This window comes from Phalacrocorax aristotelis, chromosome 18 (assembly GCF_949628215.1).
Source record: "Phalacrocorax aristotelis chromosome 18, bGulAri2.1, whole genome shotgun sequence".
In the NCBI taxonomy this organism is placed as follows: domain Eukaryota; kingdom Metazoa; phylum Chordata; class Aves; order Suliformes; family Phalacrocoracidae; genus Phalacrocorax; species Phalacrocorax aristotelis.
In genome coordinates, this window is record NC_134293.1 from 12222712 (window position 1) to 12234633 (window position 11922).

General features: G+C 65.0%; 1 protein-coding gene across 4 annotated transcripts; it reads right to left on the reverse strand.

Annotated features, from left to right (window-relative positions):
* Window positions 1–1177: 1177 nt before the first annotated feature.
* Window positions 1178–11893, reverse strand: LIMK1 (LIM domain kinase 1). 4 transcript variants are annotated; one of them, XM_075113048.1, is made up of 16 exons: window positions 11718–11893; window positions 9305–9401; window positions 7225–7363; window positions 6736–6845; window positions 6464–6655; window positions 5475–5580; window positions 5197–5381; window positions 4937–5120; window positions 4705–4791; window positions 3553–3684; window positions 3380–3439; window positions 3216–3281; window positions 2962–3118; window positions 2783–2838; window positions 2501–2658; window positions 1178–2404 (listed from the first exon to the last, which is right to left on the reverse strand). In XM_075113048.1, the coding sequence occupies exons 1-16, from the start codon at window positions 11773–11775 to the stop codon at window positions 2251–2253; spliced, it is 1941 nt and encodes a 646-aa protein (XP_074969149.1). In that variant the 5' UTR covers window positions 11776–11893; the 3' UTR covers window positions 1178–2250. The 4 variants fall into 4 exon arrangements, with proteins under 4 accessions (XP_074969149.1, XP_074969150.1, XP_074969151.1 ...); XM_075113049.1 differs by lacking the exons at window positions 9305–9401; window positions 11718–11893 and adding an exon at window positions 8748–9295; XM_075113050.1 differs by lacking the exons at window positions 9305–9401; window positions 11718–11893 and adding an exon at window positions 7741–7840.
* Window positions 11894–11922: the final 29 nt, after the last annotated feature.

Genomic DNA, 11922 nt, shown 5'->3' on the forward strand with positions numbered 1-11922 from the left:
ATGGCACTGGCCGCACCAGGCACATCCCGCTCCGCAGCTCCATCCAGTTGGGTGAAGTGCTGCGGGAGGACTGGGGGTCCCACAGGGATGGGGGGCTCTGGCTGTCAGGCTGGGGGTCCCCCGGGGTCCAGCTCTCTGGTGGAGGCACAGGGTTGGGGACCATGGTGTTTCCCAGGGGTGATGGCCACAACGGGTCCCCTGCCACCCCGATGCTGATGGGGAGCGACGGTGTCCTGCTCCTGGCGCAAAGAACTGGTGAGGTGCGATGTCACCAAGGGTGCCATGACAGCACCGTGGCACTGGCAGTGTGTTTACCGCTGTCCCTTCACCAGGGTGACGTGGGATAGGCAGTCAGATGAAGCAGCCACCCCAGGGGTCAGGACTGAACCGCCGTCACCCCCCCAACCCTCCCGGTCCCTCCTGTGCTAAGGCCGAGCATCCCAGGAGCAATAAAACCACGAGGTTTTCCTGATGGGAGGGTCCAGCCTGGATCCTGGGACACATTCGGGCTGCACTGTCTCTTCCCCTCCTTGCCAAGCTGCAGCATCCCTGGGGACATCCTCAAGGACATCCCCCAGTCCCTTCCCTGCCACCCCTCCATGAGTACTTGGGGCCCAGGTATTCTCTAGCCAAAGCTCAAACCCCTCTGAGGATGGAGATCCCTCACCTTGGGGACTTTAATTTGGTTTAGGAATGTGAAAGGGCCAGAAGGACAGCATGGGATAGCCATGGGCCACCACTGCGTGGGGCATGGGCCACCTCGCTGTCCCCTGGGGCTTGTTTCACATCGAAGGCAAAGCTACTCCAAGGTGCCTGTGGTCATGCAGCTCCATAACCTGCCTGTCACCACCATGGGCTCTGCCATCCCGGGGGGTGACAGTGGGCACAGCCAGGCAGGGAGGGGACACAGGGCTTGGGGGTCCCAGGTACCTGGCCAGGCAGTGCAGGCAGGGATGGCATCAACCCCAGGGCTGGCAGGGAACCCACAATGGGGTGGGAACAGCGTGAAGAAGGACAACAGTGCTGCCACCACGGCGGTGACCGAGCCTGGGGGATGCCACCGAGTCCGGTACCACCACACTGCCCCGAGCAGAGAGTCCAGCCCCTCCTGCCTCAGTTTCCCCCAAGAGCTCCCAGCCCCCCCAGGGGAGGCGAGCAATTCCCAAGCAGGCCGGGCAGCGAGCAGGGAAGGATTTATTGACTCACGGCTCGGGGTACATCACAGTTTGAGCTCCCTTCCCGCCTCTGGAGAGGACATCGCCTTGGACTTCCCGGGCAAAAGTGCGCGGAGAGGCTTCACAGTTTCATCCCTTCAGGAAAGCAGAACCGAGGCAGTGACAAATGGCAAACGCTACGTCGTATGAAAAAATAATACAAACTCTTCTCTTTAAATATCTTACAGAAAAATGAACCTGAATAAAGAGCATGAAAAGCACCGCACGGCGCAACCCCGCCCCAGCCACCCCAGGACAAGGGGACCGAGACAAGCCGCAGCCCCACATCCCTCTGGACCACCCAGCACTGTCCCCAGAGATGTGCGGTCACAGATTAGCATGGGCAGCAGGGACGTGGGGGCGGTGGGGGCCACTACGTGCCTGTCCCCATGCCATGGGGGTGTGTGTCCCCCCCCATGGCCCCCTCACTTGGCCAGGGGTGCTAGCAGCCCCCCAAGCCCGAGGTGCCAGCAGGAGCAGCATGAGAGGGGCCGGCCGAGGATGAGGGCATTGCTACAAGGCTGCCCCAGGACCCGTGCTCCCCGATGGGGTCTGGGGGCCATATGCCCCTCCCAAATGAACCAGGGGACCCCTCCTGTGTCGCAGTGCAAGTTCACAGAAAGCCAAGGCACCGCCGTGAGGCCGCGGCTCTGTACAGGGGAGCCCACGGGGCTCAAGGGGGTGTAGTGGCCACACAGCCCCCAGGTGTGCAAAGGCAAAGCGAGCCGGGGCAGGGGACATCGGGACAGTCCCCATGGTGCGGCTGGCTGGGCTTGCCCTGGGGGTAACAGCTACGGCGGGGGCGGGGTGGGGGGATGCACAGGGGCCGTGCAGCCCTGGGGAGAGCCAGCTCCCAGGACCGGTGAGGGCAGCGGTGCGGGCAGCAGTGCAGGCAGCCCGTGCAGAGGAGACGGGGTAGGTGGCTCATCCAGGGAGCCCCAGGGATCCAGCCCCAGGGGTGGCAGCAGCCGGAGATGCTGGCAGCGGGTGCAGCTCCTTCTCCCGCAGCTTCAGAGGGGGTGTGGGTGGGAGGGTTCTATCGGGGGGGCGCAGGCAGCCCGCCCTCGCCCCGCCGGTGCATCTCCCCGAAGGCTCGGTCCAGCTGCTCCAGCTGGGAGCTCAGAGGCAGGTGGATCTCCAGGTGCATGCGGAGGGCTTCCAGCCACTGCTCCAACTTGCTGAAGGACGGCCTGAGTGAGAAGGGGGAACACGTGGCAACTCCGCTGGCCCTGTCGCCTCACCACCAGCCCCAGTGGTCCCCCAGAGAGGGGGTCCCAACCACTCACCGCTTCTCAGGGTCCAGGTCGCAGCAGCAGACGGCGATGGGGAAGAAGCTGGGGGGGCAGGCAGGAGGGCAGTAGCGGTCCAGAAAGCCCCTGACATTGAGGCCGAAGTCAGTGGTGCGGGGCAGGTAGTCGGGGTCAGCGCTCACCCGGCCGATGATCTGGGGGAGAGTGGGAGGGAGGAGCGGGCTCAGCCCCAACGGGAGGCCCCAAACACAATGAGGACCCTAAAACCAAGGGGAAGACCCCAAACACAGTGAGGACCCCAACCCCAATGGTACTTGCCTCACACAGGACAATGCCAAAGGAGAAGATGTCCACTTTCTCATCATAGCTCCTCCCTGCAGGGAGAAGTGGGTCAGGCCATGCTACATATCCTGTCCCTGTCCCACCATGTGTCCCCTGCCTGGGGACAGAGCCCTGGTTGGCCATGTCCTCTCTTGCAGCACCGCAGCCATGCTCACCATTGATCATCTCGGGGGCCATCCAGTATGGGTTCCCCACCACTGTGTACCGCTTCTTGCGGTCTGGTTTCTTCAGGTTCTTGAGATGTTCGGGCTGGTTCTTCTCATCCACCATCAGCCGTGCCAGCCCAAAATCAGCCACCACCACACTCTTATTCTGGGTGGATGGAGAGGGGTGAGGCATGGGGGGAGCCATGCAGGGGGCAGAGACCCCAACCTGGGCCAGGGGAGGACAGCACCGAGGCAGGACTCACCTCCCGCACGAGGCAGTTGTGAGAGTTGAGGTCACGATGGATGATGTTCATGGAGTGGAGGTAGGCCTGGAGAAAGGATGGGCTGAGAGTGGGGCACACCCCCACCCCACAGCCCCCCTCCCGCCAGCACCCATCCCACCCACCCATCCCCCAGTGGCACCCACCATGCCAGCAGCAATGTCCTTGGCGAAGCTGACCCGCTGGCTCCAGGGGTAGTGGCTGTCCTGGGGGCAGGAGAGGGGGGATTTGCCAGGGAAAAGGAGAAGAGAGGGGTCCCCCAACCCCACCGGGGCTGTGGGGGTGGGGGGGGGGGGCCAACCTGCCCCCCAGTGCTCACCATGCTTTTGATGAGGCTCCTCAAGGTGCCACCCTTGATGTACTCTGTGATGAAGTTAAGCCTCTTTTCCTTGTACAGCACCCCGATGAACTTCAGCACATTGGGGTGCTCCAAGCAGCGCATCACCTTCACCTGTAGGACCCCCCATGCCTGTGACACCCTGAGGCACTCAGCACCCACCTGGACAGAACTACTGTTCACATGTTCTCTATTAAACAGGCAGGACTGCCTGCACCCCATAGTGCCTGGCCACCCGCACACCAGGTGTCACACCCAGCATCCCATGTAGAATCATAGAATCATTAAAGTTGGAAAAGACCTCTAGAATCATCAAGTCCAACCACCAACCCAACACTACCAGGTCTCCTAAACCACGTTCTGAAGTGCCACATCTACATGTTTTTTTAACACCTCCAGGGACGGTGACTCCCCCACCTCTCTGGGCAGCCTGTGCCAGGGCCTGACCCCTCTTTCAGTGAAGACAATTTTCCTAATATCCAACCTAAACCTCCCCTGATGCAGCCTGAGGCTGTTTCCTCTCGTCCTGTCCCTGGTAACTTGGGAGCAGAGACCAGCCCCCCCCTCACTCCAGCCCCTCTCAGGCAGCTGCAGAGAGCGAGAAGGGCTCCCCTCAGCCTCCCCTTCTCCAGGCTAAACCCCCCCAGCCCCCTCAGCCGCCCCCCAGCACACTTGTGCTCCAGACCCTGCCCCAGCCCCGCTGCCCTTCTCTGGACACGCTCCAGCCCCTCAAGGCCCTTCTTGCCCCGAGGGGCCCAAACCTGAGCCCAGCATTCGAGGTGGGGCCTCCCCAGGGCCGAGCACAGGGGCCCCATCCCTGCCCGGCTCCTGCTGGCCACACCAGTGCTGACACAAGCCCGGGGGCTGGTGGCCTCCTTGGCCACCCGGGCACTGCTGGCTCATGCCCAGCCGGCTGTCAGCCAGCACCCCCAGGGCCTTCTCCGCCGGGCACTTCCCAGCCCCTCTGCCCCAGCCTGGAGCATTGCCTGGGGTTGGTGTGACCCAAGGGCAGGTCCCGGCACTTGGCCTTGTAAAACCTCATACAATTATGTCAGGGTGGGGGACAGGATTGGACAGCCCCATCTCTCATGTCCCTGCCCACAACCAGGGGGAATAAAGCAAGGAGATGCTCACCTCTTTGAGGAAGGTCCTCTGCGTCTCCTCATCGAAGCGGATCAGCTCCTTCATGACCATCACCTCGCCTGTCTCCCTATGCGTCACCTGGCAGGGAGCACAGGGGCTGAGCCATCAGCTCCCCTCTACCACCCCCACCTCTGGGGACACCCCAGGGGAGACAATAGCCCTCCCTCCACCCCGGGGAGCTGAGACCCTTGCACTCGTGACACTTGTGGCCACCCAGCCCCACCTTGATGGCCTGGCCAAAGCAGCCCTTGCCCAGCACCTCGCCATGGATCAGGTCGGAGGGGCGGAAGATGCGATGGGCGCGGGAGACGACACGCAACGACTCAGAGCGACCAATGTCCTTGCGCTGCGACGCAGGTGAGCCCACCGAGCCAGAGCCCGGAGACTTGTCCGTGCTGCAGCTCCTCCTGCGGGATGGACAGACAGATGGTCAGCCCTAAGGAGGGACCCCAACAGGAGAGGTGGGTGAGCTGGCAGCCTTACGTGACAGTACGCTGGCGCATGGCGCTGGGCTCCTCGCAGGGCAGGGGGACTGGGGAGCATAGGGTGCTGCACGGGGCGGGCAGGGGGCTGCAGGCAAGTCCCGACTCGCGAGCAAGGGGCTCGTGGGGGTCGTGCTCGATGGTCAGCTGCAGCAGGCGGCTGGTCTCCTGGATCAACAGGTCGATCTGGGAGCAGAAAACGATGGCAGGGGTGGCTTGCGGGGTGGGAGGGTGAGAGGGGTGCGGTGCTGGTTCAGGGGGCACCCCGGGGGACTGTACCTCATCCAGCGGGACGTGGCCGATAGGGGTGCCATTGATCTCCAGGATGCGGTCCCCGACGTGGATGGAGTTCTTCATGTCAGGGCTGATGCAGTCTGGATCCACTCTGCGGGGCCGGCAGGCAGCAGGGGTCAGCCCCCCCAGCCCTGACACCATCAGGGGTGGGGATGTGCTGGGACACTGCCCACGGCCACCCCCAGCCAATGGGGACAGGCTGTCATGTCCCCTGCAAGTCACCTCTGAGATGGGGACATGCTGTCATGGTACCCACGAGTCATCCCTGCGAGATGGGACATGGGGGCGAGCTGCCCACCACAAGCCACCCCTGCTAGACGGGGATGTGTGGGCAAGCTGCCCACAAGTCACCCCTACCAAATGGGGACGCACAGGCAAGCTGCCCACAAGCCACCCCTGCTAGCTGGGGTCACGCAGGCACGCTGCCCACAACTCACCCTGTTGGATGGGGACAGAGGCATGCCGCCCACAAGCCACCCTTGCTTGATGCGGACACACTGTCACGGTACCCATGAGTCACCCCTCCAGGATGGGGACACGCAGTCACAGTACCCACGAGTCACCCCTGCTAGATGGGGGCATGCAAACATGGCACCCACAGGTCACCCCTATCAGATGGGGACTCGCAGGCATGTTGCCCGCTAGTCACTCCTCCTGGATGTGACATGCTGGCACAGTACCCACAAGCCACCCCAAGCATACAGGGACACGCCAGCCCAGTACCCAGAGCCCACCACAGCAGATGGGGCAATGCCAGCATGTCACCCCAAAGTCACCCTGATGGCTGGGGACATGCCAGCACAGTCCCTACAAACCACCCCAACAGATGGGGTCCCCTCTGGCCACTCCCAGCTGATGGGGACACACCAGCCCCACCCCTAACCCTCCCACCCCAAAAAGTCTCTGTGGGATAGATCCCACCAGCAGAAGGGGCACGGGATGTCCCCAGCCCCAGGGAGGGGACACAGACGCACTCTCGGACGCGGACGGTGCGGGGGTGCTCGGTGCCGCAGCCCTGGTCAATGGAGACTGAGAAGCCACGTTTGCCATCGGAGCAGGCGGGGATGGAGACAAGTGTGACAGTGTGCGGGATACGGGAAGCTGGCGAATCCGGCAGGATCTGCTCGATGACGGGCGTCACCACCATCTGGTAATAGCAGTGCCCGCTGCAGGGCCAAGAGGCAGGTGGGTGGAGGGTGCCAGGGGCCGCGTCCCCTCCCACCCACCCACCCGGGCTGGGACATACCAGTAGAGCTTGGAGCGCTCAACCAGCGCGTAGGTGTCCCCGTCCCCGATGAATGTGCGGCAGTTGAGGCAGCTGAAGCACTCGGGGTGGTACTTTTGCTCCCCAGCCACCTGCGGGCAGATGCCATCAGCCCCGGGGACCCAGGCGTGCAGGTCACCGAGCATGGATGCCGGAGCTTGGATGCTGCTGGCAGCACCCATGGGTGCAACCAGGGCCAAACAAAGGGCGGGCTGAGCCACACGGGGGATGGTCATGGTGCTGGGCTGGGGATGGCTGCAGAGACATCCCACCACCCTCAGCCTCCCCCCTGCATCCCCCAGCCCCAACATGGGGACATGCACCACCCTAAAACACACAGGACACCCCTGCCACCCCCAGAGCCCAACCTGTGCTAGGGGTCTGCACCCCCCGCCCACCTCGCCCCCTTCCCAGGGAGCTCAGCTGTGGGTCAGTCTCCATGTGCACCCCCGGGGCCCGCCCAGCGCTCACCATGACCAGCCCCTTGGTGATCTGCTCAGAGCAGCCGTGGCAGAGCTCCCCGAAGTGTGCCCAGTAATCCTTCTTGCAGTACAGGCGCCCATCCTTTTCATAGTACTGGTGGGACAGGGAGGCCCCGCACTCACAGCACCTGCAGCAGGTGACAGGGACCCCCTTGTCACCATGTCCCCATTGCCCCCCTGTCCCCATCATCACCCCAGGGGGCAGCCAGTGCCCATCCACCCCCCGGCTCTCTGGGCAAGCTGCTTCCCATCTTCCCTACCCTGCTGCAGGGCCACCGCATCCATGTGTCACTGTCCCCAGGGTGGCAGCAGGTGGCTCCAGGGGTGCCAGCACAGGCTGACAGTGCAGGAACATGTGTGGGGACAGCGGGTGGAAAGGGCAGGGGACACAGGGCAGGGACAGGCATGGGGAGGGAGGTGCCATCCTGGTCATGGACACACAGAGGGACGTGCCAGACTGGTCACAGACACGCCACCCTGGTCACAGACAGAGGGATGTGCCAACCTGGTCATGGACATGTCACCCTGGTCACAGATGTGCCAGCCTGGCACAGACAGAGGGACGTGCCAGCCTGGTCACAAACAGACAGAAGGATGTGCCACCCTGGACAGACATGCCAGCCTTGGGATGCAGCACCCTGGGTGCTGCAAACAAGGTGCAGCGAGTGCAGGGAGCTGCTCTGGGACCATGGGATGGGGTGCAGGGAAGGTGGGGGGTGCAGGGAAGGGTGCGCCCAGGGGTGCAAAGGGGGCTGTGAATTTTGAGGGTGCAGAGGCAGGTGCAGGGGGTGCTGTGCAACGAAGCTGCACCAGGGTGTGCGGGGGGGGGTGTGCTCTAGGGGGGCTGCAAGGGGGCGTGCGCAAGGGCGGGGGCCCAGGGACTGATGCAGTCTGTGGTCCCCCGTCCGCCTCCCCAGCCAGGGGCAGACGCCCAGCGCAGGTGGAATACCACCCAGGCGTGACGTCAGTGCACGGAATTTCCCCACCCCATGACGTCACCCCGCGAGGACTCCGCCACCCGTTGCACAGCCCGAAGCCTCCCTCGGCCTGGGGGGGGGTGGGGTGAGGGGGGAGGGTGTCGGTGGCCAATGGGGGGCAGCGGTGCGGCCCCGCCCCCTTTACCCCCCCCCCCGCCCCGCCGCCCTACGGCGCCCCGACGGGGCAGCCTCATCCCTCCTCCTCCTCCCACGCGTGTCTGGGCTGCGACCCACACTCCCTTCCACGGCTGCAAGCGGGGTGGAGGGGAGTAAGACGAGAAGGAGGAGGGGGGAGAGGAAGGGGAGGAAGGCTTTTGCACCAGCGAGCCCAGGGCTGCCGGAAGCTGGTCTCCCGTGGGGGTGGGCCGTATCCAGCTGCAGCAGCAATGGTTTCGCTGGGGCTGGTGGCCCAGGGAGGGGGCGGAGGCGAGCAGGGAGGGGGTAGACGACAGGCAAAGCACGCCGCGGGGGCAGGCAGAGCACCCCGGGGGTCCGGGGGGGGGTGCAGGGTCCAGCCCGACCCGCTCCCACTCACTTAGCTCCGGCGCTCAGGACGCGTCTCTTCCTCAGCACCGCCACCAGCATCCTCCACGGGACAGGGGGGACCACCCCAGTGCCCCGCTGCGCTCAGCACCCCCAGCCCCACGGGGACCTCTGCCACGTCCTGGCCACCCCTTCTGCCCCCCGACCCAGGACCTTCCTCCTCCTCCTCCTCGGGGCTCCCACCGTTTGAGCTGCTGGGAGGGCGCGAGTGAAAGAGGAAACAGGGGAAGGAGGGAGGGGGCCGGGTGACATCAGCCCTGCGCGCCCTGTCACCGCCACCAGGCAGGAAGGGACAGCGCAGGGGGACAGGGGGGAGCAGGCACAGAGCCCCCCGCCAGGCCGGGGATCACGCGGTGAGCCCTGCCTGCACCCCGCTGCCTGTGCTGCCCCACGGGCGCGGGGACACGCAGCCACGCTCCCGCGAGCGTCCAGGTGTGTGCGATGGCCTCGCACGAGTCCGTGCCACGGCCGGAGCTGGGGCGCGTCTGCTGTCCCTGCGGAGCATCCCTGTGTCCCCGAGGCCTTCCCGGCTGGACCGCGGGCTCCTACCGGAAGCAGTCGGCGTGCCAGTCAGCATTCAGCGCCTGCAGGTACTGCCCATCGTAGATGCCCTGCCCGCAGCTCGCACACACCGGCAGGTCGGTCCCTGGATGGAAAGGGGATGCACAACGGAGACAGGGCTGTCACCCTGCCAGCTCTCCCCATCCCCCCCCCTCCCCCCCCCCCCCGATTAAGTCCTTCTGCCCGGGGTGGTGAATTCTGCCCCCTCAGCCCCCACCCATCGATTCTGTAATGGGGACAAGGTCACGGCGCTGATGTCCCCAGGGCTGGGGACAGGTTGTGCCAGGCCACCTCCACAGTTCCTGTCTCCCGGGGCGGGGGCACTGCTGTGACTGGGGGTGCCCACGTCACCAGGGGGTGCTGGGTGCCACATGGAGGCTGAGGGTGGGTACAGGGTGAAGAGGTGGGTGGGGGGCAGAAAGTAGTGTTGGGGACCCAGGATGTCCTGCGGAGGTGCTGGAGGGGGGGCAGGATTCGGCCAGCACAGGGGACAGGCAGGTTGGGGGGGTGCAGGGCTGATGGAGGGGGGCAGACACACAGCAGGGTGCTGAGCAGCAGGACGGATCTTTGGGGGCACAGAGATGCTGGGGATGGAGGGGTGCCTGGGTGCTCGTGGCTGGGTGTGTGGGAGGGGTGGGATGGGGGGCACCCAATGATGTGGGGGGATGATGGGGTGCAGGATGGGGGAAGGGAGGGATACAGGGGTGCAGGATGTGTGCAGGAGGTACGGGGGGATGCAAGCATGCAGGATGGGGACAGAGGGTGCAGGGGCTATATAAAGGGTGCAGGATGGGTGCAGGGTGTATGGAGGGATCCAGAGGGGTGCAGGATGGGGACAGGGGATGAAGGGGTGTAGGATGGGTGCAGAGGGTACAGGGGAGATGCAAGGGGTGCAGGGTGAGTGCAGGGCACATGGAGAAATACAGAGGGATGCAGGATGGGTGCAGGATGGGGAGGGGACAGAGGGGATGAAGGAGAGGTGCATGGGGGGTGCAGGATAGGGGCAGAGGGTGCAGGGGGGATAGGGGATGGGTGTTGGGGGGAATGCATGGGGTGTAGGGGGAGATGAAGGGGTGCAAAGAGGGATACAGTGGTACATAAAGTGCATGGGGGGACACAGAGGGTTGCAGGATGGGTGCTGGGGATGCAGGGTGCATGCAGGGACACAGAGGGGTGCTGGGGAATGCAGCATGGATGGGGTCCAGGAGCAGTGCAGGATGCAGAGGTGTGCAGGATGGGGGCCCACAGGATCAAAAGGGTTACAGGGGCACCCAGGGGGTGCAGCAGGGGGATGTGGAGGTGCAGGCAGGGAGATGAGGGATGCAGGGTGGCTGCAGAGATGCTGGGGGTGCAGGGAGGGATGAGGGGTCCTGGGGTGCAGAGTGGATGGGAGGCACAGTGGGGACGTGGGGGTGCAGGGACGGAGGGAGGGGTAGAGGTATGGGGAGATACTAGGGTGCAGGGAGGGAGGTGCAGGGTGTTTGTGGGGTGCAGGGAGGGATAGAGGCTGGAGGGGGTGCATTAGGGGGACATGGGGTGTGCAGGGGAAGATGTGGGAGTGTGAAGGGTGGAAAAGGGGGGTGTGGGGGTGCAGGGAAGGATGCAGGCTGGATGGCAGGTACAGGGGGAGATCTGGGCATGCAGGGGGGATGCCAGCTGGAATGGGGGTGCAGGCAGGGATGCAGGCTGGACAGGGGGTGCAGAGGAAGATGTGGGGGTGCAGGCAGGAATGCAGGCTGGATGGGGGTGCAAGGGGGGATGCAGGGGGGATACAGGCTGGACAGGGGGTATACGGGGAGATTTAGGGGTACGGGGGGGGATGTATGGGGAATGCTGGCTGAGCAGGGGCTGCAGGAGGAGATTCGGGGGTGCAGGGGGGATGCAGACTGAGTGGGGGTACAAGAAGAGATTCGGGGGTGCAGGGTGGGATACAGGCTGAACAGAGTGTGCAGGAGGGATGTGGGGGTGCAGCAGGGGTACAGGCTGGATGGGGGTCACAGAGGGATTTTGGGGATGTAGGCTGGATGGGGCTGCAGTGGGGGATGCAGGGGGTGATGTAGGCTGAGCAGGGGGTGCAGGGGGAGATGTGGGGTTGCAAGGGGGATGCAGGCTAGAAGAGGGGTGCAGTGAGGGATGCAGGGGGTGATGTGGGCTGGATGAGGGGTGCAGGGGGTGATTTGCGGGTGCAGCGGAGGATGCGGGCTGGATGGGGAGTGCGGGGGTGATGTGGGGAGGATGCTGGCTGGATGAGGGTTGCGGAGGACAACGTGCAAGAGGTGCAGGAGGGATGGTGGGGGGCTACAGGCTGGCTGGGGGGTCGTAGGGCCCCAGTGGCGACGGAAGCGCTGAGTCAGGCGCGGGGGAGGGGGAGATGGGGGGGGGGAACGGGGGGGTCACGCACCTTCGTCCTCTCCCATAGGCTCGTCCCTCCAGGTGCAGCACAGCAGCATCAACCTCATGCAGCCACGCTGCCCGGCGCCGCGCCAGGCCCTGCCCTCGCCCGGCCCCGGCCCCGGCCCCGGCCCTGCCGCTGCGGCTCCGGCGGGCGGGCGGGGAGGGCCGGGCGGAGCAGGGCGCCGGCGCGGCCGCCGCGGGGCGGGGCCGGG

Bases quoted from the DNA above. Each gene is read 5' to 3' on its own strand.
- LIMK1 (XM_075113047.1), bottom strand. From the start codon at position 7,668: ATGACCAGGATGGCACCTCCCTCCCCATGCCTGTCCCTGCCCTGTGTC. The intron at 6,846-7,224 runs GTGAGCGCTGGG...ATCTGCCCGCAG, and splicing joins TCACCAAGGGGCTGGTCATG to GTGGCTGGGGAGCAAAAGTA. The intron at 5,581-6,463 runs GTGCGTCTGTGT...CCGGCCCCGCAG, and splicing joins CGCACCGTCCGCGTCCGAGA to AGTGGATCCAGACTGCATCA.